Source organism: Trachinotus anak, unplaced genomic scaffold, assembly GCF_046630095.1.
Source record: "Trachinotus anak isolate AG129_WGS33_773 ecotype Australia unplaced genomic scaffold, CSIRO_AGI_Tana_v1 ptg000012l, whole genome shotgun sequence".
Taxonomy (NCBI): Eukaryota; Metazoa; Chordata; class Actinopteri; order Carangiformes; family Carangidae; genus Trachinotus; species Trachinotus anak.
In genome coordinates this window covers 17260801-17287673 of record NW_027273863.1, presented here as the reverse complement: position 1 = coordinate 17287673, position 26873 = coordinate 17260801, and the positions used below count along the sequence as shown (strand labels likewise).

The window sequence follows — 26873 nt, the reverse complement described above, 5'->3', positions numbered from 1 at the left end:
CAGCCTGAAGGCCATCAAGGGAAGTGTGGTTGGCTTTGATGGATCGAGGGGTGGCTGACACAAGCTAGAAGAGAAAACAGTTATTGTTACACACTGATTTCAGATGTTGGTAAATAATGTTTTTTATGTGTATTTTTTCTATCTAAAACACAATTTATGTAAACAAAAGAGTGGTCCTTACCATATACTGACATTCATCACAGCCAATCAGAGGGCTGAATGCTTGAATTTGTTGCAACATTTTGGTGCTGATTTCAGCACAAGGTGTTGCAAAGAGCCTAGAGGAGAGGAGAAATAACACAGTTTGGACACATTTAAGTTTTGAATGTGAGACAAAACATCCTCACATTAAAATACAAAGACACAAGATGACAGACTCTGATTCAGATGAGCAATCCTAACTCACCACAGTGTTCTGCAGAAGGCATGGTAAGGAATAGGAACAGGGAATGGTACAGGGACAGCAGCTGAAGAGCCAAACAGTACTGCAAAGAAAGCAGAAGCCAGCAGCAGAGTCTTCATGGTGACAGTGAAGTAGGTTTCCTTCTCCTGTAGTGCAGTGTAACTGATGAGAGTGTGCTGGTTGCTGATCCCCTTGCAAGCCCATTTATGCAAAATATCCAGCTCATCATGAGGGTCAGTAATGATGCTTCAAATCAATTGGTTATGGGTATGACTTGAGGGTCTTGTGCTAATTTTCTGAATGGTGGTCTTGTGCTGATCTAATTACACAAGAAATGATTCTCATTTTAACTAACCAACTATAAATTGGTTCATTTGTTGATATTTTTGTATCTGGGAATGACTAAATGTTACAGAATATAAGGAATTCTGCCCTCATGTCTGTATGGTCATAGGAAAAAGTGTTGAGAGAATGGTTATCTTGAGTTGCTTTGAATAAGAATAGGTCAAAACCTAGTATATGGCTAGACCACATAATGCCAATGTGCAAAACACACCTGTGGTGGGACTGTTGTAAAAACCTGAAATTGTTGTGTCTCATATTAGACTGTATTACACTGTACTGTATTGTGCTGCTTTGTGCTTTGATCTACTAGGATTTCAGTTTTCTTGGCCTCATCTAGGGCCTTCCTCGACATCATGTGGTCTTGGTTCCATGTTTCTGACCCTCAGTCCACTTGTGGACATTTCAATCACTGTACAGACAGTAGTGATGCAGCGATCGGCTAGTAGTCCAATCACAGACTCTCATTCATGTCTGACCAAAAGTGAAGCTTACATGCATATGTGCCCTGTTTATAATTAGGCTCTTTTATAGTCAAAACTCACTTCATCAATATCAGAGATTGCACCATCACAGATTCAGCAGGACAGGTTTGAGAGAAGATGAGCAAACATCTAATTGAAGGACAGTTAATCCTAATCATAAATAAAGACAGGGAAAGAGAAAACTATCTGAAAAGCTCGGCAGATTTAACCACTGTATCTACCTGGCTTGATAACACAAGAGCTAATTGTTCATTATCCTTACTTATCTTTTTAAAGTTGGGTGAACCAACCCTTTAAAAAGTATTTGACCCTCTTCTGGCTCACCAGTCCACATGTCCAACTCATTATAGGAATAATTATTCATTTGACTTGTGAATGACCATGAGTAGTGTGTTGTGTTAATGAAGGATGACATCAACCATGTACATAGTGTTCACTGTGACCAATACTTTTAGCAAGATTTTTTTGCTTATATGACACGGGAAAGTACGCACAAAGCATGGTAAACAATGTCAGAATGAATGCATTTATTGAACACATCTGATGATCTGGGCCATAACAGTCATCTGGTCCAACACATTAAAGTTGGTGTGACGTCCTTCAGACACAATACCCCCTAAATTCCACTCTACCAGTTACTTTACTAAAACTTTAAAAACACCAAAACAGAATGGATGAGATACACCCTGAGATGCTGAGAAAATGAACATTGTTAGGCTGACTTGGTTGGCATGCCTTTGCATGTCATGCTGCTAAGCATTAGGGCTGATTTGGAGTGTCATTAAAGTAAGTATAGGGCTGATTAGACAGCAGTCGATCTACCAGGGGAAAGGGTATGGAGGAACGAGGAGCATTTTGCAATCACTGCAGTCACAGAGTGTATACTGTCCGCTTGAGACAATTTTGTTTTTAAGAAATGCTTTCTGTTGTAAAGAAAACAAGTGCATAATAAGAGTGTCCTTAATCGTGTTCTCACACACAAACATTCAATAAAGTGACAGCCTGAAGATGCACTGAGACAAGTATGTTTAGATGCAACATTACAGGAAAAGTAATTTAGGAAACCTGGATTAATTACTGTCCAAGATAGATAGAAGTTAGGCACATTTCCATGAGCAGTGGCACAATAATCACAAACAATAAAGTTTATTATTTTTAGCAGGTCTTGATTTTATATTATAATATTATGTGTTTATATAGTGAGGAAACTAGAGATAAATCCTCTGTGAGCCATCTGCATGGGTCAGTCCCTTTCTCTTTTAAAGTAACAAGTGATGCAAAAGCGCAAAAAATGGGATTAGGTACACAACAAAGTTTGAGTCTGTCACTCAGTCAGTAGTTCATGGTCTATGCAGAAGCGTTAAGTCAAGTATGACCGGAGAACTGCAGAGGACTTTTGGATGAAGCCTCGACTCAGCAGTTCAGGATACACAACACAGTTTCTGCAGATTATTGTGATTTATTTCTGAAACAGTGCTGTGAGTATGTAAGCAAAACAAATCCCATACCATCTATGAGATTGTAGAGGAGGCTGTACTCATTTGAGGTGAAATTCTGAGACAAAGTGGAAACGGCCTGTGTAGGAACAATTTAATTTGCCTATTTTTTTTTTCTTTTGGTACTAAGGTTATTTTGAAATAAAACAACAATAGAATTATGAAGTGATGCTAAAGCCATCCACCCAACGTCCCTGAAAATCAGAGGTTTGCTCAGATTTAGAATAGATACCCAGTTGTTAAAAAATAGCTACAATTTAAACATTTTCCAAACGTCCAGATCTTTGCTCAGCAGGTCATACATCCCCTGTAGTTAAAAATAACTACAGTGTAAATTCTTTTTAAGATCTTGAAGGGTTACCTCCTTATTTCATAACTTAAGATTTTGTTGCCAATAAACTGGGAAAGCTTATAAAGATGAACCCCTGATTAATTATGCTGTATATGTATATTATGGGCTGTGAATTTGACATAATCAACTCATCAGTGAGAATCAGCTGTTTGAATGGGGTCTGCCAGTCAATGGTCGACCCAAAAAAAATGTCATCATGACTTGACAGCTTTCAGTGTCCAATGTGTCAGTTCTTACCATCAGTTGTTTCATGTGACATTTTACTGGACGTCTCTTTTACACATATTAGCCATGTATGAAAAGGTCCATTGTTTTCCAAGAAGCAGTAGTTTTACAAGAATGTAAAGGCTTCACACTGTCTGGATGCTATTTTACCCAAAGATATAGGGCAAAGAGCTAAGACCATGACGAGTGTCCGAGCTCTGCTTTCCTCAACTTTATGTCTACATCTGCTGCTGGTTGCCTCCTCGACTGCAGACCTGTTAACATGCAAAGCTATATGGTGAAGTATTATGAAGAGTTTTATGGCTTAAATTCTTTATAAATTTCTATTTGTGATACTTTGATTTTCACTTTATTTTATATTGTAAAATAGAATTTTCTTCTTCCTTCCAGGATTTTTAAGTTGCCCTGCACTCAACCAATCAGTGCTCTCGCGGCGCAGGTGACGGCTTGGAGTGCAGGGATGTGTTTTGATGACCAAGAGAAGTGCATGTATGAGGTAATAAAACACTTTAGTGTGATTAAAATATATTTCATTCATATGAATTTTTTTTTTTACATCTCGCTAGGTTTAAGTAAATATCCTGACATTTGCTTCTGTGAATACATACAGATCATATCAACAACGAGAACTGAACCTTAGTGTCTGTGTCATTGAATACAGTATTTGAAATGAGAAGTGTTTGTAGCTTAACAAGTTCTGGAGCTGTTTTGTCGTAAACACAAGCCACGCAGATAATACTGATGTGTCAGGTGATTTTTCTTTTAGATGATAAAGGAATTCCCCTCATACCTTGAAATTAAGCACACATCCCCTTGGATGGGCGACATCACTGAAATCACCTTGAACTTTTACCCCCCAGCAGCACCCTTTTTTTGCAAAGTGAGGGTAAGTTTGCCTTTTTGACAACTACATACCACTGCTTCTGTTGCACAACAAATAATGTCACTGTACATATTCTCTTTTAATATAGTGCTGCATGTTGTTCCTACACAGGCCACTTCCACTTCATCTCAGAATTTCACCTCAAATGAGTACTGCCTCCTCTATAATCTCATAGATGGTATGGGATTTGTTTTGCTTACATACTCACAGCACTGTTTCAGAAATAAATCAAAATAGAAACTGCAGAAACTGCGTTTTGTGTCCAGCACTGCTGAGTCAAGGCTGCATTAGTTCTCCTGATGACTGAGTGACGGACTCAGACTTTGTTGTGTTCTTGATCCCTTTTTGTGCACTTTCGTATCTCTTGTTACTTAAACAGGAAGTGGACTGACCCAAACTGAAGGCTATAGAGAGATCTGCAGCGAGGCAATGTGCCCCTCAAAGGAATTTGCAACTTGCATCAGTGAAGAATAAGTCTTGCACACAGAGTTGTCCATTGCGTAGGTCTCATTATCAAGGATTTATCTCTAGTTTCCTCACTATATAGACACATGACCTTTCCTATCTTTCTAAAATCAAGGCCTAGAAAAAATATTGAACTTTATTGTTTATTGTGCAACTGCTCATGGAAATATGTCTTTCCTCTTATAATCTTTTTTTCTGAATAATATGATGTTCTCTATCATTCTTTCTCATTGTAATTAATCCAAGTTTTCGAAATAAATTTCCTTTAATGTTGCATCTAAACATACTTGTCTTATCTTCAGGGTGATGAACTATAAAACGTTTCACCAGTGTCTGATTTGAATGTTTGTGTGTGAGAACACGATACAGGACACTCTCATTATGCACTTGTTTTATTTACAACACACAGCATTTTTCTTTATCCATGAAACGGAAAAACAAAATTCTCTCAAGCAGACAGTATACACTCTGTGTTTATGTACATATTATATTTACTTTTCATACACTATGCCTTGGAGTGTTCACGGCATGTATCTGTATATAACTTCTCGACTGCAGTGATTGCAAAATGCTTCTCGTTCTTCCGCACCCTTGCCTCTCTGCTGTATTGACTGCTGTCTAATCAGCCCCATCTACTTCCTTTAATGACACTCCAGATTAGCCCTAATGCTTAGCAGCATGTATCAAGGCAAACAAAAAAAAAAAAAAGCATTGAAGAGTCTGGAGATAAACAGCGACAGGTCAGAGCCAGCGACAGGTCAGAGCCTTAGGACATGTCTAAAATACCAGAAATTTCAAGTCAAACTAAAAACACCAGTGTAAATTTTTAAAGTTTGTGATTTACCGCTTAGTGATGAGAAAACATTAAAACCAAATGAACTGTTTACTGTTGAGGCAGTAACAGAAGGAGGATGATTACTTTGTAGCAGTGAGAGAAAAAAAAAATCATTGCATTTCAAACCCACTTTATTGACAGCTTCTTGCCCTCAGTACAATGCAATGCAAGATTTGAAGCTGTGCTGAGCACAGAGGAATAAATATGGCAATAAATACAGTACCGACTCGTCTCACTGGCCATCTTTAATTCACACTCACTGGAGCCATCAGAGCCTCACCACAAACACACAAACTGAGAAGACATCACACACAACACTGAGCCAAAGGTTTTCGTTTCCACCTTACGTTACAGTGGTCATGGATTGACATAGACTGATATGCACGGCAGTTCAGCATTGCATTAGGAAAGAAAAGATGTTCCTTTCTTTAAAATGTGTCCACTCTGCTCCCTCATTAGCTAGTAATTTCATGGTTACATGGTTTTTAAAAGATGACAGGTTTGAATCCGTCAATGCATCCTGCAGAAACCTGCAATGCTGATCAGTCACTTTATTTGACCATAAAGGGAAAGACTGAATAGTACAATAGCGTCCAAAAATGACATCGTAGTTAAACAATGGCATGCATTGCCCTTATTTACTTTTTAGGTTTTTACTCCTAACAAATGACAATGAGAGAAAACAACAGCTAATCAGGGTTCGACCCATCAATCCTTGCACAATCCATTTATCCTTTTTTATGATAAAGTATATTCTAAAATCTCAAATTCCTTTTCTGATATGTTATAAAATGCCGTTGCCTCGATCAGCGGAAGATTACGTCAGACTTCCTTGCACAGATGATGTTGATGACCATTTCAAGTAAAAGAGTAACAAAAACTGTGAGCACAAATATAAAACATGTCACGCTATGAGTGCTCACAGACAGGTCATCTGGCAAATTCTGAGAAATGCTGCACCACACAACCACATTGTTAAACGTATGGCAGGCAACCAAAGGCAACTGCGAGACAAAATATTTCATTAGGATCCAGGCTGTGCATTGCATTTATAGTACAATACATGGGGAGAGAAAAAGCCTCCACTCAGTTTAGTTCCATCTCACATCAGATCTTCATCTTTTTGTTTTTCATACTTCCCTGATGAAAGTGTTTTGAAACATATATGCTGTATGTATGATGTTATATGTATCTGTAACATCATAGACCATGATATATATGTGAAATATTTGTCATCAGTTTCATTTTGCTGGTTTTTCGTTTTCCAATATGCCTCTAAATACCAGCAATGTTAGAGGAGTTCTATAAACATTTATTAGTAATTTATTAATGTAACATAAGTGTAGTTTTTAGTATGGTGGTTAATTACAATTACAGTGCATAAAACAACCTGGTTCCATAACTGAACACCTTCACTACTAGCTCAACTTCTTCAGTTTCTTTATCCCTGCTGATTAATTCCTCCTATTGTTTAGACATGTTTTCTTTTTTCTTTCTTTTTTTTCACAACAATGGTTTTGCTTTCCATTTCCTCAAAAATTCTTTGCAATAACTTGGTGAAAAGATGGAGCAACTGAGCAAGAGCACCGGCTGCCGTTAACTAGAGATGTAGAGATGATTTTCTTTTCTTATGAAATGTGCGTCTCACTTTAAAAATGGGTACATGTAGGTTTTTTCCCCTCCTTTCTCTTTTCTTCCCTCCCTCTCTCTGTCCTGTGCTATGTGAAATAATACGTAAACTTACAAACCTTGTACAAAAAGTTGGAAAAAAAACAGTGGATTAGTTAAGCTGTTTAAAATCTATGGACTGACACAGGTTTGGAGTGTTAGTGTCCCAAGTTGGCAGGAAGCTGCTCAGTAACTGTTAGCTGTTCAGTAACTGACACTACAGTACAGTACACATATTGTGTGGGTAATTATTCTCTCTCACTCACACACAACTAACCTTCGCTGTCTCTCTCATACCCTCCGATGAGTCAGTAAATGAAAGCTGATAGCCTACTTGCCATCAGGTATTTAGCACAGCTTAGCACATTTTCAAGAGCAATGGACCCACTGTGGATCAGACTGTCCTTAACTACTGGTTTTGAAGTTGCATCATGGGCACTAATCAATGCCACAAAAAGTACATACACTGTGTTCGTACCCAGTTACCAGACAAACAGAGAGAGAGAGAGAAGGAAGTTTAAGCAATCTGTGATTAAGGCAGTCTCATAAATATTGCAGAGAGGTTTTTGGCCCCTGTTTTGGAGATAGACCGCCACAACAGTCTTGAGTTCCTAGCTCTTACTAACGGCTGCTTCCTATCCCCACAGATTACAGAGCAGACAGGGGGATATGAATAGAAATGGCAAAAAGAAAATCTGAGTATGATGCCACAATGTTCGATCCGTGAAGGAAAAATATCCCATCAAAAACAACATCGAGCAGTAATCCTCTTTGGAAGAAAAGGTCATATTTGGTTTGTGTATCAGTTCTCCACGCAATGAATAATCTTTTACAGGGACCCTAAATTTAAAAAAAAAAAAAAAAAAAAATTTAAAAAAGCACAGCTCAGGGCAATTTAATTAAGAAAAGAAAGTAAAGTAGAAGCCTATATCTAATTTGTCCACTGAAGTTAGTGCTGGGGGCTTTTTAAGCGACGTGCAGAGACGAGGATAGACAAAGGTCCCACTTACAGAAGCTTAACTCTGTCTCACTTAATTGAGTTCATTCCAAGATACAGAAAAAAGTCAAAGCAGATACATACATATTAGCTGGACATAGGAGATGTGGCTCCCTCCCCTTGAGTTCGGCTTCCTTGCAGCCTGCACGTTGTGAGTTCAAGCAGTTTTAAAATCTGCCAACATGGCAATCCTTATGTACTGTACCCTTTACAGTGCTTCCAATTACTGTACTTAGGGCTTCAAGCACTAACTAGACCTTTATCAGAGCTTCACATCCCTCTCTATACAGTGCAGTAACAATCCCTCAGACCCACTCCTGCATGGAGCGCTTGCAGTACAGTATGTGGCGCTGTGTGCTCTTCCTCCTGAACTGGAAAACAGTGTAGAGGAGGACCATCATGCACAGCGCCAAGACACAAGGGATAGCGATGGCCACTGCTTTCTCCGTGCCCCCTGTGCTGTCCAGTTTGATGACAACGTCCACGTCGCCGTTGTCGTAGTGGCGCTCCTCTGCCACCGGGGGGCTCCAGTCCCAGTCGGGGTCTGCAGGGAGGCCATCACAACCCATGAAGTCTCTCAGGATGGACCTTGGGTAGCCGGGCTCCACACGAAGAAGCTGGTTGTTGAATTTCCAATACTCCTTTCCCTTGTAAAAGTAGGTAAACCCTGGACAGAGGGATTATGGGAGACATATTAACTCATACACATACATTTTACAAAGGCACAAAGTATTCTTTAGTTGCTTGTAACACATTATAGTACAGAGAGTAGTCATAATAACTGATATGAAGATTTTACACTGGTTTAAACATTTACTCTAGAGAACCATGAAATGAAACTGGACAGTTAAAGCAGAGGTCATTGAAAACTTTGTTCCGTCAACTTCCTGTTTTCCTACTTACACCTTGTTGCATTCAGGGCTTCACAAACTATAGTGACACATTACCAATAACATCCTCTGAAAAATATGACTATTTGGCAAAGAGCTTTATAAAATATTGATTTTCTTTGTGTTTAAAGGTTTAAAGATATTTTTTGGGCAGTTTTTGCCTTATTGCGATGGTTGATGAGAGAGAGAGACCGAAAAGTCAGGTAGAGAGAGAGGGGATGAGACGCTGCAAAGGGCAACATGCCGGACATGAACGCAGGCGCGATAAGGACCAAGCCTTAATGATATGCGGTCTACCAGGTGAGCCACCAGGGCACCACCACTAGCTAATTTTAAGTAAAGCGGACATACCGTTGGCCTTGTCCACAAAAGCCCCCTGTGGAGAGTCAGGGATGCCTTTCCAGATGGTGATGGGTTTGGGATAACCCGGGTCCATGGTCCTCATTTCCTCATTGTACCTCCAGTATCTACAGACAGAAACAACAAAGCAGTCAATACAGAGGTTTACTGTTGCTAAATTGTTTTTCCATCATAAAACTAGGGCTGAGTGATAGTGACATATATCAAATAATATTTCCCAATACCTCAGTTGTGGTAATGTGGTGATATTTATGGAATAACTACTTAAACTTCACTTACACACAAGAAAATTCTGAAGTGATTGACTGAACTCCACACTGAATACAGTAACCAAGCAAGTGGGAATGTTTTTGTTTACTTTACACTGTTACAAAAGTCTAGTTAAGTCTACTTAACTACCGGGAAAATGCAATATCAAAGGTGCATAGCTTGATATTATAGCAGCCTTCACTGAATGTGTCTTTTGTTGGTAAATTGTGGGCAGAACTGAAACAACAGTCTTCAGTCTCTATCTGGCCATGTAATGATCGGCAACTGACTTAATTCACATGACCGGAGACAGTGGTGAATCAATCATCTATACTGTGTTTATCTACAGTGCACATTTGTTTCATAGTTTGTTGTGATTGATCTGCTTCTTACACACTGGCGCCCACACACATATATCTTGCCTCAAAAGGTCATTTTTAAAAATTAGAACAAACACCAGCCTGTTACAGAGAGAAAGAGAGACAAATTCATGTGTGTCACGATGTGCGGCAGCCGGTCGGGGGATGACAGTATCAAGCATTTTGTCAGCTTTTACCACAGGGTCTTCTGACCTCTGAGGATGTGATGTATCATGACAGCTGAGCAAACATGTGAGTCACACCAGCATGCTTGAAACGCTCATCGATAAACAACAGATTCTCTGATTTGGTTGTTTTGGTAAGTCTTCCAGGTTTCATGTCACTTCCACCTGCAGGTATCTAACTACTATAAATCAATAAAGTAGCATAAATCTAAATCAATATTTCACACAAAAGGATAATCACGGTTACAAATGTTGGTCTAACACTGGGTCATTATGAGTTGGATGCCAATAAGCAGCATTGTCAGCTGTCAAAGAGGCCAATCAGTTGTTTCACCATGCAGCGCTTCAAGGACGGAAAATTATTAAATTATTTCTGTCAAAATTAAAGAGCCACTGATCAACACACCTGAGACATGATTTAACATCTCATGGGTAACAGCCCCAAAAATCATTTAATGTTCCAAACACAGACAAACACTGCATTAATAGAGAGGAACAGAAGAGAAGGTGCTGACATACTTTTCTTTTGTCTGTAGGGTCCTCTCCTCAACATAGTGCATTATGCTTATAAAAAACTAATTAAAATATGTAATGATTGTATATGGCATTTGGTAACACAGTTAATTTACTTGAATAGAGATTTAAGCCATCAGTGGTCCGCATAGTACTTGTTTTTGCTCCAAGAGATTCCAGTTCTGCCTGACTGCTTGACTTCATAACAGCACTAATAATCGTTCCACACAGACCTGTCTCCCTTGAAGAAGTAGGTTTTGGCGACGTCCTCCCACCACACAGCTGTCTCGATACTCTGAGTGGGCATGCCGCTCCCGAACAGCGAGATGTCTTGAGGGTATGAAGGCTGGAGAGTTGTGTCCTTGAAGACCCAGAAACGGTTTCCTAAAATACACACTCACAGTTAGGGACGGTCAGGGCTCTGGGACAAAGACATTATCATAAAGATGACCTCATTGCGCAAGACAAAAACACTGCCAGATCTCAGCTCATTCAAGCCATTCTGTGTGGCTTTTTTAAAATTCTGTCTGTGAGCTTATTTATTTCTATTCATGTGATTTCAAAGGTCAGATGTATCATCTCATTTTCAAAATACCTTTGCAGCAGAAAATCTATGCAGTGTTATCTATAATACAATAAACAGCAAGATGATGCTCTCAAGGCAACTCCACCGAGACTTGTTGTTTTGAGTTTTATTGAAGCTATTGTTGCATTTAATTCAGTTTGATCATAAGTGCCCGAGGCAGAGTGAGGAGAACTGCTGTGGTGGTGTGCTTGCAGTAAGTAGCTAGGCATTCACACACACATATACACACACATACACACATACACACACATACACACACACACACACACACAGTTAAGTCCCCATGTGAGAATAAATAAAGCATGAGGCACTCTGATCCCACTGGGTGACAGATGTCATGTTAATCTGCCTGATGGACGGATGTCTGCACCGGACGAGCACCCGTTCTGTTATCGTACAGAACACAAAACAACCTCACAGTCACAGTCGCCAAGTCTACTACTATAAATGTGTACTTGTGATGTCGGTATTCAATGAAAATCATTTCTAATGAACAAATAAAATATTTCTGTCACACTGTCAGATGCACTCACAGTGGTGGTAAACAGTAAAAGATTACTTTCTTTTTTTCATTTGTCAGTTATTACATCATTGTGGTTCAGTGGTAAAATACTTGCTCTTTATACTACTAATTTATCACTAATGTTATAGGGTTAAAGTGTATTTTGTGAATAAAAACACTTTTATTGATAAACTTGATTTATTTTACATCTGTAAATTTAATCTGGGAAGAAAAAATCTGATAAAAAAATAATTTGCCCTGTGTAATTCTTTTGTTATAAATAAATATAAAAGTTGTTTACATTTAGTGTTTCTCAACAAAATGAATTGTGTGTCTGCATTTCCTTCCATGTTAAACATTTGTATAGCTGTTTTTAAATATATATATATATATATTTTAAACCATGTATTGTCTACGCTCATGTTCACTTGCTAGCACTACATTGCTACATTTCTGGCATTTCATAACCACCAGCTGTCAATCAGTGAAATACCATAAAACATCTGGCAGAAATGCGTGTCATGTAGCCTGCGTGCTCTCGTGTGTGCGTCCTAATGTGTTTGCACATTCCTAACAAAACAGGGACCTTCTCATAAAAACATTCCACCATAGTGCTGCCAGTGGTTAAAAACTCCACAAGGTACCTTTAGTTAATAAAAATAGATAAAAAAAAAAAAAAGATCCAAAATGGAACAAAAAAATCTAATTTTTATTACCTTTGAAAAAGACAAATTTCCCTTCACTATTTTCATAGACGGCATCAATTTTGGGAGGCAATCCTTTCCAGAAGTAGTTGATCTGCATTGGGTAGCCAGGGACCACCGAGTTATCCCGTACCCTCCAGAACCACTGGTCCTATTGAAATAGATAAATAAAGTACAATCATCATCATCTTCATTATTATCATCCCAGACCACTTTACTCAAACTGACTATTCTACCTTGAACACAAAAAGCTCCTGGCGGAGGATGGCCAAGGTGTTGAAGCCACCATCACAGATGTTGGGTTTGGAGTTGGGGTTGGAGGGCTTAGCCCCCTGTGGAGGGCGGTGGGGTCTGGCATGGCGGTCATGCTTGCGGGGGTCTGAGGGAGGGTGGAAGCGAGGCGGAGGGACCGTGGGTGGGGGCCTGGTGGGCTGCGGTGCTCTGTCTGGTGGACCTAAAAAGAAAACAACATAAAATATTTCATCCTCCTTCTAAACTGTTCCTGTTTACACTGTTACCAATGTACCTTTAATTTTAGCACAGATGATTTGGCCTCTTTGGAGCACTGTTAGCTGACTCATGTTGTTTTGAAAATGAAAATTGGCTGGCCTATTTTACAGCTGACAAATGCTTGTTACATCCAGCCAGTATGACTGATGCATTTGTAATTGCGATTAGGCTACTTCAGAGCTTCAGTAAAGTGTTGGAACAATGTACACATGCATCATTACTCTAAAGTGCCTTTTTAAGTACTTTCTAACAACTGGAGTTACACAAAAAAAAGTTACTTTGTTCAATTTCCACACAATCTCTGATGTGCAGACTAAAGAGAGCGACTAGTGTATCAAGTAGAGGGTTACCATAGATTTTCTGGATGCCCTGTAGGTCATCGTGAGGTAGTTTGAAGTTCTCTGTGTCCATGTACTGGTAGAAAGGAGCCATAATAGCAGTGGGGTCATTAGAGTGCTCCAGACCGAGGGCATGGCCCAGCTCGTGAACCGCAACCAAGAACAGGTCGTTACCTGGAGAGAGCAAGAGGAAAACCTGCATTGACAATGCAAACACACATCACAAATGTGACATATACAGTAGATACAGGAGGTGAAGAATGAATGTGACTATATGTGTGATGACACAGAGGAAGAAAGCATACAGAGACATAGACATAGTGACAAGCCCAGTAAATACACTGAAAACTAAAGTGAGAAATAGGAGATTCATATGAAAATCACACATTTATACAATTACAGACTTGATTAGTCTATCATCAGAAAATAAATCAACAGCAATTTATTTTATAGTTTTATGTCATTGTAAACTAAATATCTATAGTTTTGGACTGGTGGTTGGACAAAACTCTAAGACATTATTTGTGCTCTAGGCGATGTCATTTTTTTAAATGGCCAACCCTTAAATGTGATTGACAAATAACCGGTTGATAAATCAACAATAATCATGACTTACAGCCCTATGATCCAGAGTTAACCTCCACTGAGCTAGTGTGGTGCAATGTAGTGCAAGTAAGGATTACTGAAAGTAAACTGCCAAGCATGAGCACTTTCTCTCTTTTGCTTTATAAGAGAAGATAAGCCACATGTGAGCCACAGCCCACCACGAGCAGAGGGACACACACTCACGTTGCTGCCCAGGGCAACAGAGAACAGTGAAAACACAAACACACGTTCATATGAACACATACATACTGAACACGTACAAATGTCGGCCTAGCACGAGCAAACATTGTGGGTCTCATATGAATCATGTTCAAACACACACACACAAATGAAAAAAGAAAAAAGTCACGGTCAGTGTCTATGGTCAGCACTCAGCTCTTAGTGTCAACCAGATTTAAAAAGAAGTACACCGTTTATGTACAGCTTCTGACTGAAGCTGTCCCCAGGAGATTGTTGCCCTTTAAAACATGATATCCACTCCTGCCAGCAGTGCTGCAAAGAACAACCACTGACCATCAGCCAGCAGCTAAAAGGTTACACCTCCCCCTCCCCCATTTATCTAACACAACCAGCCTCCTCCACCTAACCAATACTATCCCATAAGGACTCCCAGGAGACAGGCCGGAGCTACCATTAGCGCACATGTCAACATGCAACATTTACAATTACACCACTGTGAAAGCCCATTAAAGGCTGCGTCGCTTTCCAGACACATAAGCTGAGACAGGAGCTTTTCAGAATGAGCCTCAGCACTCCACATGGATAACCATGGGACACTGCGCAAGGCTGAACATGAATTTGACTTGGAAGTCGGAAACAATTGCCACTGGAGTATGAGAACAAAAGCGAGAGAGGGAGGGGAGCTGAAGGGTGGCAAGCAGTTTCCCAGAACAAACACAACGTGAGCTGTAACCATCCACTCACGCGAATAGGATGGTAGAGTGTAAAGAACAACGTATGGCACATGGGTATTAGGTATGTATATGTATACATGTATACATATACATATCTAATACATACGTATATATACCTAATATACATATACTGTATGTGTATATATATGTATGTATGTATATGTATGTATATAGGCAGGTACAGTAATTAAAATGTGTTTGGTAGCATGGCTTAGTTTCCTCTCTGAGCTGACACATAACGTAATTAAATATGATATAACTTCATGTAGTACACCTATAATAAAATAACATACAGTACGATACAGTATTAACATAACATGACCATACATGAAATAACCCATAATAACCTAATTTAACCTAACCTAACATAACCTACATAATATATATATATAAAACTGTAGTAAGTAAAACTGCATAATGACATGACAAGACACAACACATGAAATCATGACATAACATAATAGAAATGACACAACATAATCCATAATAACCTAATTTAACATGACACCGATAATAACACATAATATGACACAACACGGCATAACATCACACAACAAAACATGACATACAGCAACATGATAACCCATAATGTAATAACCTCACTTCACCTAATGTACCCACAGTTACGTAACATAATGTGATAATAATAACCTGACCTAATTTAAGGTGTCCTCAACACAACACAACGCAACACAACACAATACAACACTATGCAACACAACATTGTCTTTGAATTTTGTAAAAGAAATGGTATGGATGTTTATCTGGTACTTTTGTGTCGAGCTCTTTTGAGGCAAACCACTGAGCGACATCAAATTCACTAAAAACAGAATAGCCATAATCATGTGCCAGCAACCGATGTCTTAAAATAGCAGAGCTTTCTATCCTGTCATCTGAAGAGCTTATTATGCAGAAAAAAAAACACATCAAAATCCTGACAGATGGGGTGATGCGTCTTTACAGAGCACAGCCATCAAAGACATCTCTGCATTTTTTGTTTTTGGTTAAGCATCCTTCATACCCTGCCCCGTGATAGCATCTCTGTCCTATTGCCCTGCTGCCTGGCCATCTGTTTTTCCATTATTTGTTTTCCATCAGTCCTTATCTTTCTTTCTTGATGATTGGGTCTTTTTTTCTGTGTCTCCCTGCGTTCTTCACTTCTTCCACATCCTTTACTGTTTTGCCTCACTGCCAACATTCAGCACCCAACAACCTTTCATTTTCTTCTCTCCTTACTTTTTCCTAATCTTAATCTCTTCCATTAATAGTTTTCTTGCTCTTCCTCACTGTAGCCTTTCCTTACTTCTGCTTTACTCACTCCCCTATTTGCGTCTCCTTGTCACCTGGTCTTACTCCTCACCCCCACCACTTTCTCTCTCTCCTGATTTGGGGTTTACACCCATTTTTTCTCGTCCACTTACCATCGTGGTTGGGGTTCCCCAGAGTCCAGGGCTCATCTGAGTCAAAGTGTGTGTCCCCTCCTATGCCTGGACCAGGGAAATAGGCGTGGGCGAGGAATCCCCCCTCCCCGTCGAAGGGTGAGCTGTCACCATGAAAACCCGAAGCGAAGATGATGGTGATGTCAACATCACGCCTGCCAGTCTCCAGGGCACTGTATGGAACGGCCTCAAAGCGTAAGGGAGTCACACCCTGCCAGACGTCAAATGCCCGCCGAATGGCGTCATGAGTCTCTCGGGCACCCACCTTTGGCGTGACATTTTTTATGCTGTAAGAAGAAAAACAAGTACACCAACTGAACGGGTTGCTGATAGATGGAGGCTATCGGGCTGAGAAAATGCCCTGCAAGTTGTGGTTTGTAGCAGTCTAAGACACGGATGTGAAAGGTGTAGTGATACTACACAGCACAGTACATTCAAGAGACGAGTAAACAAAACCCATACTGCATCCACCCTGTGCTTTGTTACGCCATTAATTTCCTGTGAACTTTCTTACTTTTCCAAAGGAGGTGACACACGAAAAAAAAAAATAAAGTTTTACTTGACAACTATTTCAAGCCTGGCAGCTTTCACTGAACTTTTAACACAGCAGTCGTTATCAGTCGCTGGCAGGCAGAGAGGAATGGGAAATCTTCTCCCTTCCTCTCCACTCATTTTCATGAATAAAGTGCAGTCAGCAGCAGCACTGGCTCAGCACTGATTGACATTCCATTAGGAGAGGTGGCTCATCAATTCAAATTCGGGGAGGAAGGAAGGATTTGAATAAATTGACAGTGTTATCGTCTATTACTGCTGTAACCTGTCAATTTGCAGTTGTGCCAGAGACCCGTTTATCGGTTCTCCTCAGAACCTATTAAAAGCTGGAGCTTAATCAAGCAAGATAAGATGAGAGTATGAATATTTCTGCTGAGATTACGGACAATTTACTCTCAGGATTTTCAAACAATTTCATATGAGGGAGCGGAAAGCCTTCAATTTTCATGCTACTCAGCTGAAATTGTTTGTTTTGTTTTGAAAAGGGGAAAATAGATTGAAGAGGGTTAAAAGAAAAACAGCCTGATCCCATTTTTCATTTTGCCAGCAAGCTATTTATACACTGGAAAATAAACATACTCACAGCACACATGGGCAAATTTACGTGTTAATCTATGTGTTTCTCAATGTGTGATTGTGACTATTTGTGCATGTGTATGCCCCCACATACGTGACGTACTTGTGCAGTCTCTATGACAACACAGAGCATGTGATCCCAGGAGGACAGGAGAGACAGAGGAGAGCTGAGAAAATTAACACTGGCACATCTGAACTCCACAATAAGCACTGTTGAACTCAATAGTCGCTATGACAACTGCCTCAACTGTCTCTCACCTGTAGGTGATGTGCGTACGCTGCCACCTCTGTCCTGTCAGCGCGTATCTCCGCGTCCGTGATCTCGAAGCACTTTTAAATTTGTCCGGAACTCCACAGCGAGGCTTTTGCATCCAACTAAAAGAGGAGAGGAGAGGAGAGGAGAGGAGAGGAGAGGAGAGGAGAGGAGAGGAGAGGAGAGGAGACACATAAGACATAAGACAACAGAACAGCAGTGAAGGATACTCAGAAGTTGTCTTCCTGACAGATGCCACATAATTACATCAGCAGGATAACGGGGTGTTTGTGCAAAACCACAACTACACTACTCCAAACTACTAACTACTTTTCTCATTCATACCACAACAGATTATCACAGGTACAACGCACACACACACACACACACAAGACGTAGGCAAAACATGAATTCTCACCTCAGCGTGATATCACTGCATCATCATGCAAAATGAGAAGAAGGAAAAGGATTAAAACCTTCATCTGAGGTTGTTTCAGGCGAGGTGGTGGGGAGTGAAATAAACACCTCTATTTCTGTTCTTCACTAATTCATTGAAATATTGATAGCCATTCCTCCTGCATTTTAAATGAATGAGTGGAGCATTTTGCATTAATGTAACATCAGCAGCCCAGTGGAAGTGCATGTGCACCACAGCTTTGCACGTCTGCTGCATGTGTGTATACTCACTCCTTGGTTTTCTCATCCAGTGTCCCTGTGACATTGAGACCGTAGACGCGCTGCATGGCAGCGATGGCTGAGTGCATGGTTTGTGCCGAGCGCAGGACGGACATTCCCGGTTCTGTGCGGGGAAGGTAGCCATACCTCTGGAGCCATCCCTGTGAGGGGGAAGAAGGGAAGAGATTTGGGCCTCTCTATTGTGGCTATTTTACGACTTGTTTCAGACGCTTCATTAGAAAACTCAAAGTCAAGGGAAACAAGTAGGAACAATATGAAGACGGAGTAGGAGATTACATCCTGGGTTGTATAACATCCAGGATGTTACACATTTGGATTTTTCCACCAAACAGCCGTGATGCCCAAAATTGTTTACATAATGAATAAGTTAATCATCTACTATAATGTACATGTGTCAACTGGACATTGTGTGCAAAATAATCAAAAGTGATTAAAAGAAAGTGTTAGCTGCAGTTATGAACTTGAATCTTCATCATTTTGATTAGATGTGGTCCAACGTTTAGTATATTCTCTTTTTTAAGAACTGTATTAATGCTGGTTGGTTGTCTAGTACAAACACAGACCACAGATATTCCTGCACCATGAGGTACCTTGCTCAACGGCACCACAACCGGAGCTGAGGACAAAGTATTGCTTGTTTATTTACCTTATGTTTTCCAGTAAATCAAATTTGCTATAGGGAAAAACTAGGGTAGAGTAACTGGCAAGATCCCAGCTACAAGGCTACTTCTTTAACCTCTCGTCCACTGCCAAGCCCAGAATAAAAATCAATATGAATATGGCTGCACATCATTCATTTTGCATCTCACTAGAGGCTGTGAGATGACTAACAATTGCTACAATATTTTTTCATTATTGCAAGAACTGAGACTGAGTCGCTGTCATTGTATTTACATGGAACACCACAATGTGGATGAAATATTTAGAAGCTTTAATGAGATACTCAATAGAAATTGCATGTCAATAGTCTACTGTTTCTTTAAATCATCTAACCAGGTTAGGTTTAGGTATGATTTGCATTTGAATCCCTACTTCTGACCTTAGTCAGAGTTTGTCTCTTGTGGCTGCCGGCCAGTGTAGATGTGCAGAGCTGTGGCCCTGCCTCCTCTTGCCCTACAAAGCCAGAGTGCAGCTCGATACTGAGGAGAGAGGTGAGACAGAGCATCATCCAGGGGTCATTGCCAGACTCAACCCTGATGCTGAGGGGCCACGAGGTGCCCACGCTATCCACAGCTGTCCACACGCCACAACCAGCTGCTTCCCCATCACTACACAGCCTATGAGAAATTCTCCCGCTTCTGCCTCTATCCCTCTTTCTGCTGAGCTAAACGCCTTGTTTATCCCCTTCTTCCCTCTTTCCTGTGGGTGTGCTTCCTGTGTGTGTGTGTTGTGTTTGTTCAACGGCACACATCTCAGAGAGACATCAGGCAGATTTCAGTGAGCCATAAAATTGAATAATGATGTGTATGTGTGACTGAAAGCCTCAGCATTTAATTTCTTCAGACTGGTGGGAGGGGAGCCTGTGGTGAGGATGGAAATGACATCAATTAACAAGGTACAAAAAAAAAGCAAATCCTATTATGCAACTTGTGTCTGCAAATGTTTATTCTCCTCCAACACTATGATGCTGCCAAAAAGCATGTCTGACTTTATGTTGGCTTGTCACAAAACTATATGACAACCTAAGGCTGTGGGGGCTTCTCTGCTAAAATGGACCGCTCTACGTGCAATCATATCTGGGTTGCACATTCGGGATCGGTGGGCTGGATCAGCTCAGCTCATGCACCGCAGTGTAATAACCTCAAATGAGCATCCTTCTGTTTCATTGAACCCTGCGAATGAGGAATGTGCGATATTTTCGCTGTTCAGCACATGAGCTGTGCTGACAGGCTTACAATGTCTCTATGTTATGCGTGATGGCAATTGTGTCCACGGATAGCGTGGGGGAGAGTCCATATGTATGTTTTTCACGCCGAGGCAGATGATGTGGAGGAGATAGCACGGTCATTTATGATAACCAGGGAGGGAAGGCCATTTATCTTACCTCAACGCTGAACTGATGATCCTCCTCTCCGGACACGGCACACGAAATCCAAAGCAAAAAATGCAAGCAGAAAGCTGCCGCGTAAAAGCAATCCGATGGTTTTCTTTTACTGGAGGATACTAAGGTCATAATGACCTGTTTTTCCCGAGTGTTTATTAGAAGAAGCCGCCCGTCTGCTTTGGCTCTTGTGTCAAATGAAAACCATCGGGCGAGCTGTCAAGGCAGATTCGGATGAAAACGAGAAAAGGACCCCGCGTTTTATAAAAAATCCCGACGGTGGCATAAAAATGTTCCGATGTCAAGCAGAGATAACGCGGCATGTTAGACCCGCTGCCCTCGCCATTCTTATTTACATCAGGGGCTACATCTATCCAGCAGCATCAATGGCCATGTACAGTACCCAATCTGCGCAAGATAGGCTCCCTCCCGAGTCGACGCCTGCGCTTTGATTTCTCACACAGCGCAGCGCTGCTTGGCAGCATCCTGAGAGCTGCCCTACAGAGTGCATGAGAGATGAAATATCATTCCTCAGAGCTGCCTGTGCGTTTGACTCGTACACTGTACAGGCCACAGCTCTGAGCAATTTGAACATGTGCAGTCAGATAATTTAACCTTAAATTCATTATAGTAAACAGAGGCCTAGATCCAGATAATGGACTGCTGCAGCCTGCATTCCTCTGCTGATTCTTTGATAAAGCTAAGCCAGATCATATGCGCTCTGACAAAAACCGGGTAATAGCCCTGTAATAAACAAAATGTAGCCAGGGTATTGCCAATAACTGATAAATTGACCAATCGTCCAATCATAATCATCATTAGCATGTAGGGCTATATGCACAATCAGGACAGGAGGGCATCAGCAGGGCATTAGCCTCATTATTCTCACTTATCCTAAAATATTTGTCCCACAATTTACCCCGATCTGTGGCCTGCAGACCCAGAACAGACGACCTGACATCTTCCCAAGACATTTATAGCGCCTACAGCTCTTTATAGCCCAGATATGGTCCAACAACAACCTGCCTCAAGCAAACAAGCCACCAGATGGCGGTGTTTCATTGAGTAATGGGGCCTCCAGCTATTTGCTAGAAAACCTCGGAGGACATAGGAGACTCTCTGGAACCTGAATCAACATCACACAAACTAATGAGCTGAGAAATTGATCTGAGCTTGATTTAATATCACAGGCAATGTTATGTACCAGGAATTGATAACATATGAGCGATAAATTACAAAGGAGGATTCTCCATCAAACCTTCCATTATCAAACCATTTGTCTGTGCATAATGAGGAGGCATCAAGGAAAACTGTGTGTGGTTGTCTGGGTGAGGTTTAAGCCCTCAGTGCATCCTGGGTTTGTTCTGTGGTCTCATCTAGGAGCAGTGGCTCCTGTCTCTGAATCTGACATCTCTCTCTCTCTCTCTCTCTCTCTCTCTCTCTCTCTCTCTTTGGCACTTGTACAAGACAAATTTGAAATGGGTGTCATCTGCCAAGCTGACACATTTGAAGCACCGCAGTTTTGTTTTTTTTTTTATGACCACGATCCAGTGCAAAATGTGCTCTGCTGAAAACCAGTTTGTCTAACGGTCAGTTTTTTGATCCTCTCTATTCAGATTGTATGACTCATGCAGTTAGACGCGCTTTCTCATCACTGATTTGAATGAGCCTGGCCCACTTTTACAGGAAGAGAACCATGGCATCAGCTCTGGGAATGCAGACCTTCAGCCTGACTGTACCACAGCCAGCTCCAAACCACTTCAGTGCACACTGGCAATCAAAGCCCCATGAACCAAACTGCCTGAATCAGTGAGTAGAAACGTCTGTTTAACGAGATCAAACTGAAAACTCCCCTGACCTCTACTGTGGATTATTCTCCTGCCTAAGAACGTCATAAAAAGGCTCAATTTTGTCTGATATAAACATTTTCACTAAATGTCCATGGAGTATGTTGCTGCACCTACAAGACAGACAGAGAATCTTTAAAAATCCTCAGGCAGCAGTGGAGTACATTTAAGTGTAGTTATGAAATACTTTGCTTTTGATTTTCTGCTACTTTATATTTCTACTCCACTGTTAAATAAATTATTATTGTGTTATTATAAGCTAAGTGAAGACTTTTTTGATCCCTGGCAGGAAATTCACAAACCTATCATCAGTATAAAGAGACAAAAAAATGAGCTCAAGCAGCGACACCACAGTGATGTATACATTAATGCATCGATGAATATAATCCAATAATATTATTCAGAATTGGACCGTTCAGCTTTTACTTATGTTACCTTAAATTTATTTTGAAACCAATAAGTTTGTATTTTTACTTCAGTAAATTTTTGAAAGCATGACTTTTAGTTTACTAACATAGAATATCGACACTTTGGTACTTTTAGTTAAGTGAAAGATCTTCTTCCAGAGTGCTTCTCCCAGCACTGAGGAAAGATTAGATAAACCCTCATGATTGCTTTTTTGTCTGTAATAACGCTTCATCTATAAGAATAAATGTGGAATGACCGGCCTGATGAACCTGCAAAACCTAATTTGAAATCACTTCTGAAAACCCATTTTCATTATATTTTAATTTTAAGACATTTCACTAGCTAACATTTGTGCGCCTGTGTGCATATACGGTATGTGTGTATGTGTATACTGTACAGTCCTTTTTGCTATTTGACTTGATGGCTTTCATAAAGAACTCACCGACTTTGACAAGTGCTATATAAATAAACTTTATTAGTGTTACTATATGCATGGCACACACATCAGACCTTACCTTTGAAAACTGAACACACAGAAACTTCACGCAATTATTCACATTACTCACGACCGCGAACAAGGTGTTCCATGTGTTTTGAAACAGGATGTGACTGGTTGCGAAGTTGAGAAAGGGATTCCTATTGGATTAAAACAGGTTCATTCATTTACTTTGAGGTGTTTACTGTGTAACCCACCGGGCTGCCATGGAGACCACATGCTCTGGCAAGTGAACACGGCTCGAAGCCAGGGGCCTCGTCAGGAAACGGTAAAACACAGCAATGAGACTCATGCACACACTTTTATTGCTCTTCATAGGAAGAGAAAACAATGTGTGTGTGTGTGTGTGTGTGTGTGTGTGTCTGTGTGTGTGTGTGTGTGTGTGTGCGTGTGTGAGTGTTCTCACTATTACAAAACAATCCATACGTGCATTCAAATATTTGCCTTCACTATTTCAGTTCGTCTTAAGGAAATGTTCCTTTAGGGGGGCAGATGGTGAGATACAAGGATACAAGGTAATCTCACTGGCTTCTCTAATTAAACCTAATTAATTGGTACCTGACAGTTTGTTCTGAATGCCTGAGGCTTTTCAACCATACCACTGAAAACTGAATTTACAAGGCTATTATTAAAGCTTTTATGGATTCAGTCACATCTAATCCAAGTCTTATCTCATATGTTAGCATTACAGCAGCCATGACGAGCGCTTAAAATAGTGCAGAGATTCACAGGAAGCTCTCAGTAATCCAAAATTGAAGAGGCAATTTTATATATTTTACACACCAATCTTGGAAATGTCTTCATATAACTCATCGTTGATTTTGTTCAGTATTTCTACTTATTATCGTTCAGGAGATTTACGCTGTATAATGCAGATTTTCTGGGTGGTGGGTGGGGTGGGGGCGGGTACTCTCTGTTGTTGCTGGTCCATCTGGGCCCCGTCATGCAGATCACACTTCAGACTTTGAGGATAACAGCTCATCTCCCCTCACAGCACGGTCACATAACCTTTCCGCCTCACTGAACCACCTAATAAGACTCCTCGTGTAAACACGAGTTGACGAAAAGTTGCGTCTTATATTGTTTGGCTTTTACTGTACTTAAAAGAATGTGGAAGTCTCAGATATGTCTACGCTGCATTTATGACTGCGCACTGCTAATCAGGCACAGAATACCAGAGCTTAGGGGCATACAGTGTCCTAATAGTTGAGGCGCAAACCACATAACCACAATGTCCACAATTTGATTGCTTAAGGACCTTTGTTGCATGTCACAACCCAGTCTCTCTCTCTCTCTATCTCTCTCTCGTTTTCTGTCTCTATCTAAACTGTCAATTGTCCAATAAAGACAAAATGCCAAAAAAAAAAAAAAAAAAAAAAAAAAAAAGGTTAATAATCATTGCTTATTGATGATAACAGATGGAAAATGTGAGAATCATCCAAGGTGGGACATGTATTTGAATGTCAGTAGCTGTCATTGCTCCTCTCGCTCTTTCACACACTTTCTTCTTCCCTCTCTCGGGTTCTTTCGCTGTTGTTTTTTTTTCCCTTACTCTCTCTTTTGAATCCCCAGTGGTGTGGCCATTATTCTGTGTTTGTTTGGTGTTTGTGCTTGGCTGACAGACAGCTGTGGTCTGAGTAAACTTGTGCCAAAAGCACAGAGAGTCTCAGGACAGGAACAGAATGGTGATATGAAACGCTGAAACAACTGGGACCTCTTTTTTCTATGTGGAACATTTCATAATTGAGACATTGGCCAGTGGTGTAGAAATCAGTCGCTGCTAAGAAGCCAAAGTGATTTTTTTTCTTGCTTTTTTTTTTTTCCTGTTTAATGAGCCCCCATTGTGGTTTCAGTATGTGATGAACTTTGGTTTCAAAGGGTTCACAAATAACCTTTGAGTCAAATTGTAATGTATGACCCTGGAATGAAGCTGAAATTTGATTTTCACTGAAAGTAAAACTGCAATATTTTCTCTTTATTCTCTTCTTGAGACTTGGACCATTTAAAAGTGTGCAACCTTGCGAAGGGAATAACTTTCTCACTTAATGGGGCTCCCTCAGTTAACATTTTCTCCTTGATTTACTGAAATGACCAAGGCCATGGAGGTTTTTCTTCTGTTTCCCAATGACAGTACCTAGAACAGTCCAACTGACAGTTACACCACATCCACAGCTCACTGGAAATAGCTTACTGTGCTGTCTCATGTGAAACGTTAGCCTCACATTAGGTAATTTCTCCTCGAGGAGAATGGTCATAATTTCACCCAACACAATAACCTCCTCCTCTAACAATACAACCAAAGACGATTTGCTGAGCCATTAAGCTGCGGTAATGAAATAAACACCAGTGTGAAAAATGATTTCTATCGCTCCTGTCCCCATAGAGTCTGATCTGTGTACAACAACAAACACATTTAAGCAGCCTTACATCCAATTAGATTCGGCTCCGATCAGACAGACACTCCGTCAACGGTCTAGACATTTTGTCCATTCAACCCCTGTATGACACTGATATAAGGGCTGTCTCTCATACACACACATCAACAACTAAATCAGGGTGAAAGTGTGACTTTAGGAGGTCAGAGGTAACTGTCAGCCCTTTTTATTGGACCAAACTCAAGGAAACCTTTAGAAGTTAGGTTTGACATCTTGAATGAGCCAACATCAACCTTTTCTTTAACTTTCTAAATGTAGGTGTCCACCTAAAATAACTCCAGGGGCACTCACATCAGGTTTTGTGTAAAAAAATGTAGACGTGTCAGTTCCAGGGTCCAGATATTGTCACTTACTTGAATGGCTTCCTGAGACACCTAAATGGAACGGGGCCATTATTAATGTCATCAGTTAAACATGTGCTTATCTTAACAAAAGCCTAATTTGCTGTAGAAATATCATTACAGCTTTATGCAAATGGCATTTTAAGAATGCCAAAGGCAAAAAGAGAGAAGGGAAATCAGTTAAACACATTTTATCAAACATTTTAATTACAGAAAAAGCACCTTAAACAAAAAAAAAATACAACATTCATATTTTCGGTTTTTTAGTTTATTGTTCATCTGATAGTAGCTTGTGCAAATGTCAGTTGATAAGTAATATGAAATACCACAAATACCAAAGATACTCTATGTTTCAGGCCATTTAAAAACAGTGATTCCAAGTGTTAATCCACAAGAGAGATCTGAGAAAACATAGTTTTACACAGTCAACTCAACCTGGCCTGTACCTACTTGTCGTGGATACTTGTTTACGTGTTCATGTTAAGAAAGAAAGAAAGAAAGAAAGAAAGAAAGAAAGAAAGAAAGAAAGAAAGAAAGAAAGAATCATCATATTGTTATCAGATTTTTCAAACTCTCAAACACTGCCTCAATACTTCTCAGGAGGAAAAACTTGCACCCTAACCCTTCTCTTCCCATCTCCCAATTTACTGTATCTAAAGTGCATAAACTCGTGCTTCTCTGCAAAAAAAAAAAAAAAAGCAAAACAAACAAACAAACAAAAAAAAAAGATAGATTTTTGTTTGTTTTTGGAAGTTGTTCCAGCTTTCATCTGTCACTGCAAAACTGAGAGCAACTGCTTTGGGGAGGACAGAAAACTGAAGAACTTAACCTTTACCATGTTTTTGAGCCAGATTGTGTGTAGCCTACTTTTCCATACAGCAGACCGTTTCCTGAAGGATACTATGACCCCCCCCCCCCCCCC

At 40.3% G+C, this 26873-nt stretch overlaps 1 protein-coding gene and 1 long non-coding RNA gene across 3 annotated transcripts; one reads left to right on the top strand and one right to left on the bottom strand.

Annotated features, from left to right (window-relative positions):
* Positions 1-3536: 3536 nt before the first annotated feature.
* On the top strand, positions 3537-4424 carry LOC139628822 (uncharacterized). The gene is made up of 3 exons (XR_011692866.1): positions 3537-3799; positions 4070-4189; positions 4298-4424. It is a non-coding gene; the product is annotated as an uncharacterized lncRNA (long non-coding RNA).
* Positions 4425-6966: 2542 nt separating this feature from the next.
* On the bottom strand, positions 6967-20882 carry mmp16b (matrix metallopeptidase 16b (membrane-inserted)). Of its 2 annotated transcripts, XM_071492135.1 has the most exons (11): positions 20428-20882; positions 18375-18523; positions 18106-18120; positions 17693-17809; positions 16289-16593; positions 13360-13521; positions 12736-12953; positions 12512-12650; positions 10941-11091; positions 9393-9508; positions 6967-8818 (listed from the first exon to the last, which is right to left on the bottom strand). In XM_071492135.1, exons 1-11 carry the CDS (start codon positions 20554-20556, stop codon positions 8457-8459), a joined length of 1863 nt encoding a protein of 620 aa, XP_071348236.1. In that variant the 5' UTR covers positions 20557-20882; the 3' UTR covers positions 6967-8456. The 2 variants fall into 2 exon arrangements, with proteins under 2 accessions (XP_071348236.1, XP_071348237.1); XM_071492136.1 differs by lacking the exon at positions 18106-18120.
* Positions 20883-26873: the final 5991 nt, after the last annotated feature.

Bases quoted from the DNA above. Each gene is read 5' to 3' on its own strand.
- mmp16b (XM_071492135.1), bottom strand. From the start codon at position 20,556: ATGACCTTAGTATCCTCCAGTAAAAGAAAACCATCGGATTGCTTTTAC. The intron at 9,509-10,940 runs GTCTGTGTGGAA...TTCTGTCTGTAG, and splicing joins TACTTCTTCAAGGGAGACAG to ATACTGGAGGTACAATGAGG. The intron at 8,819-9,392 runs GTATGTCCGCTT...CCCTCTGTCCAG, and splicing joins TTTTGTGGACAAGGCCAACG to GGTTTACCTACTTTTACAAG.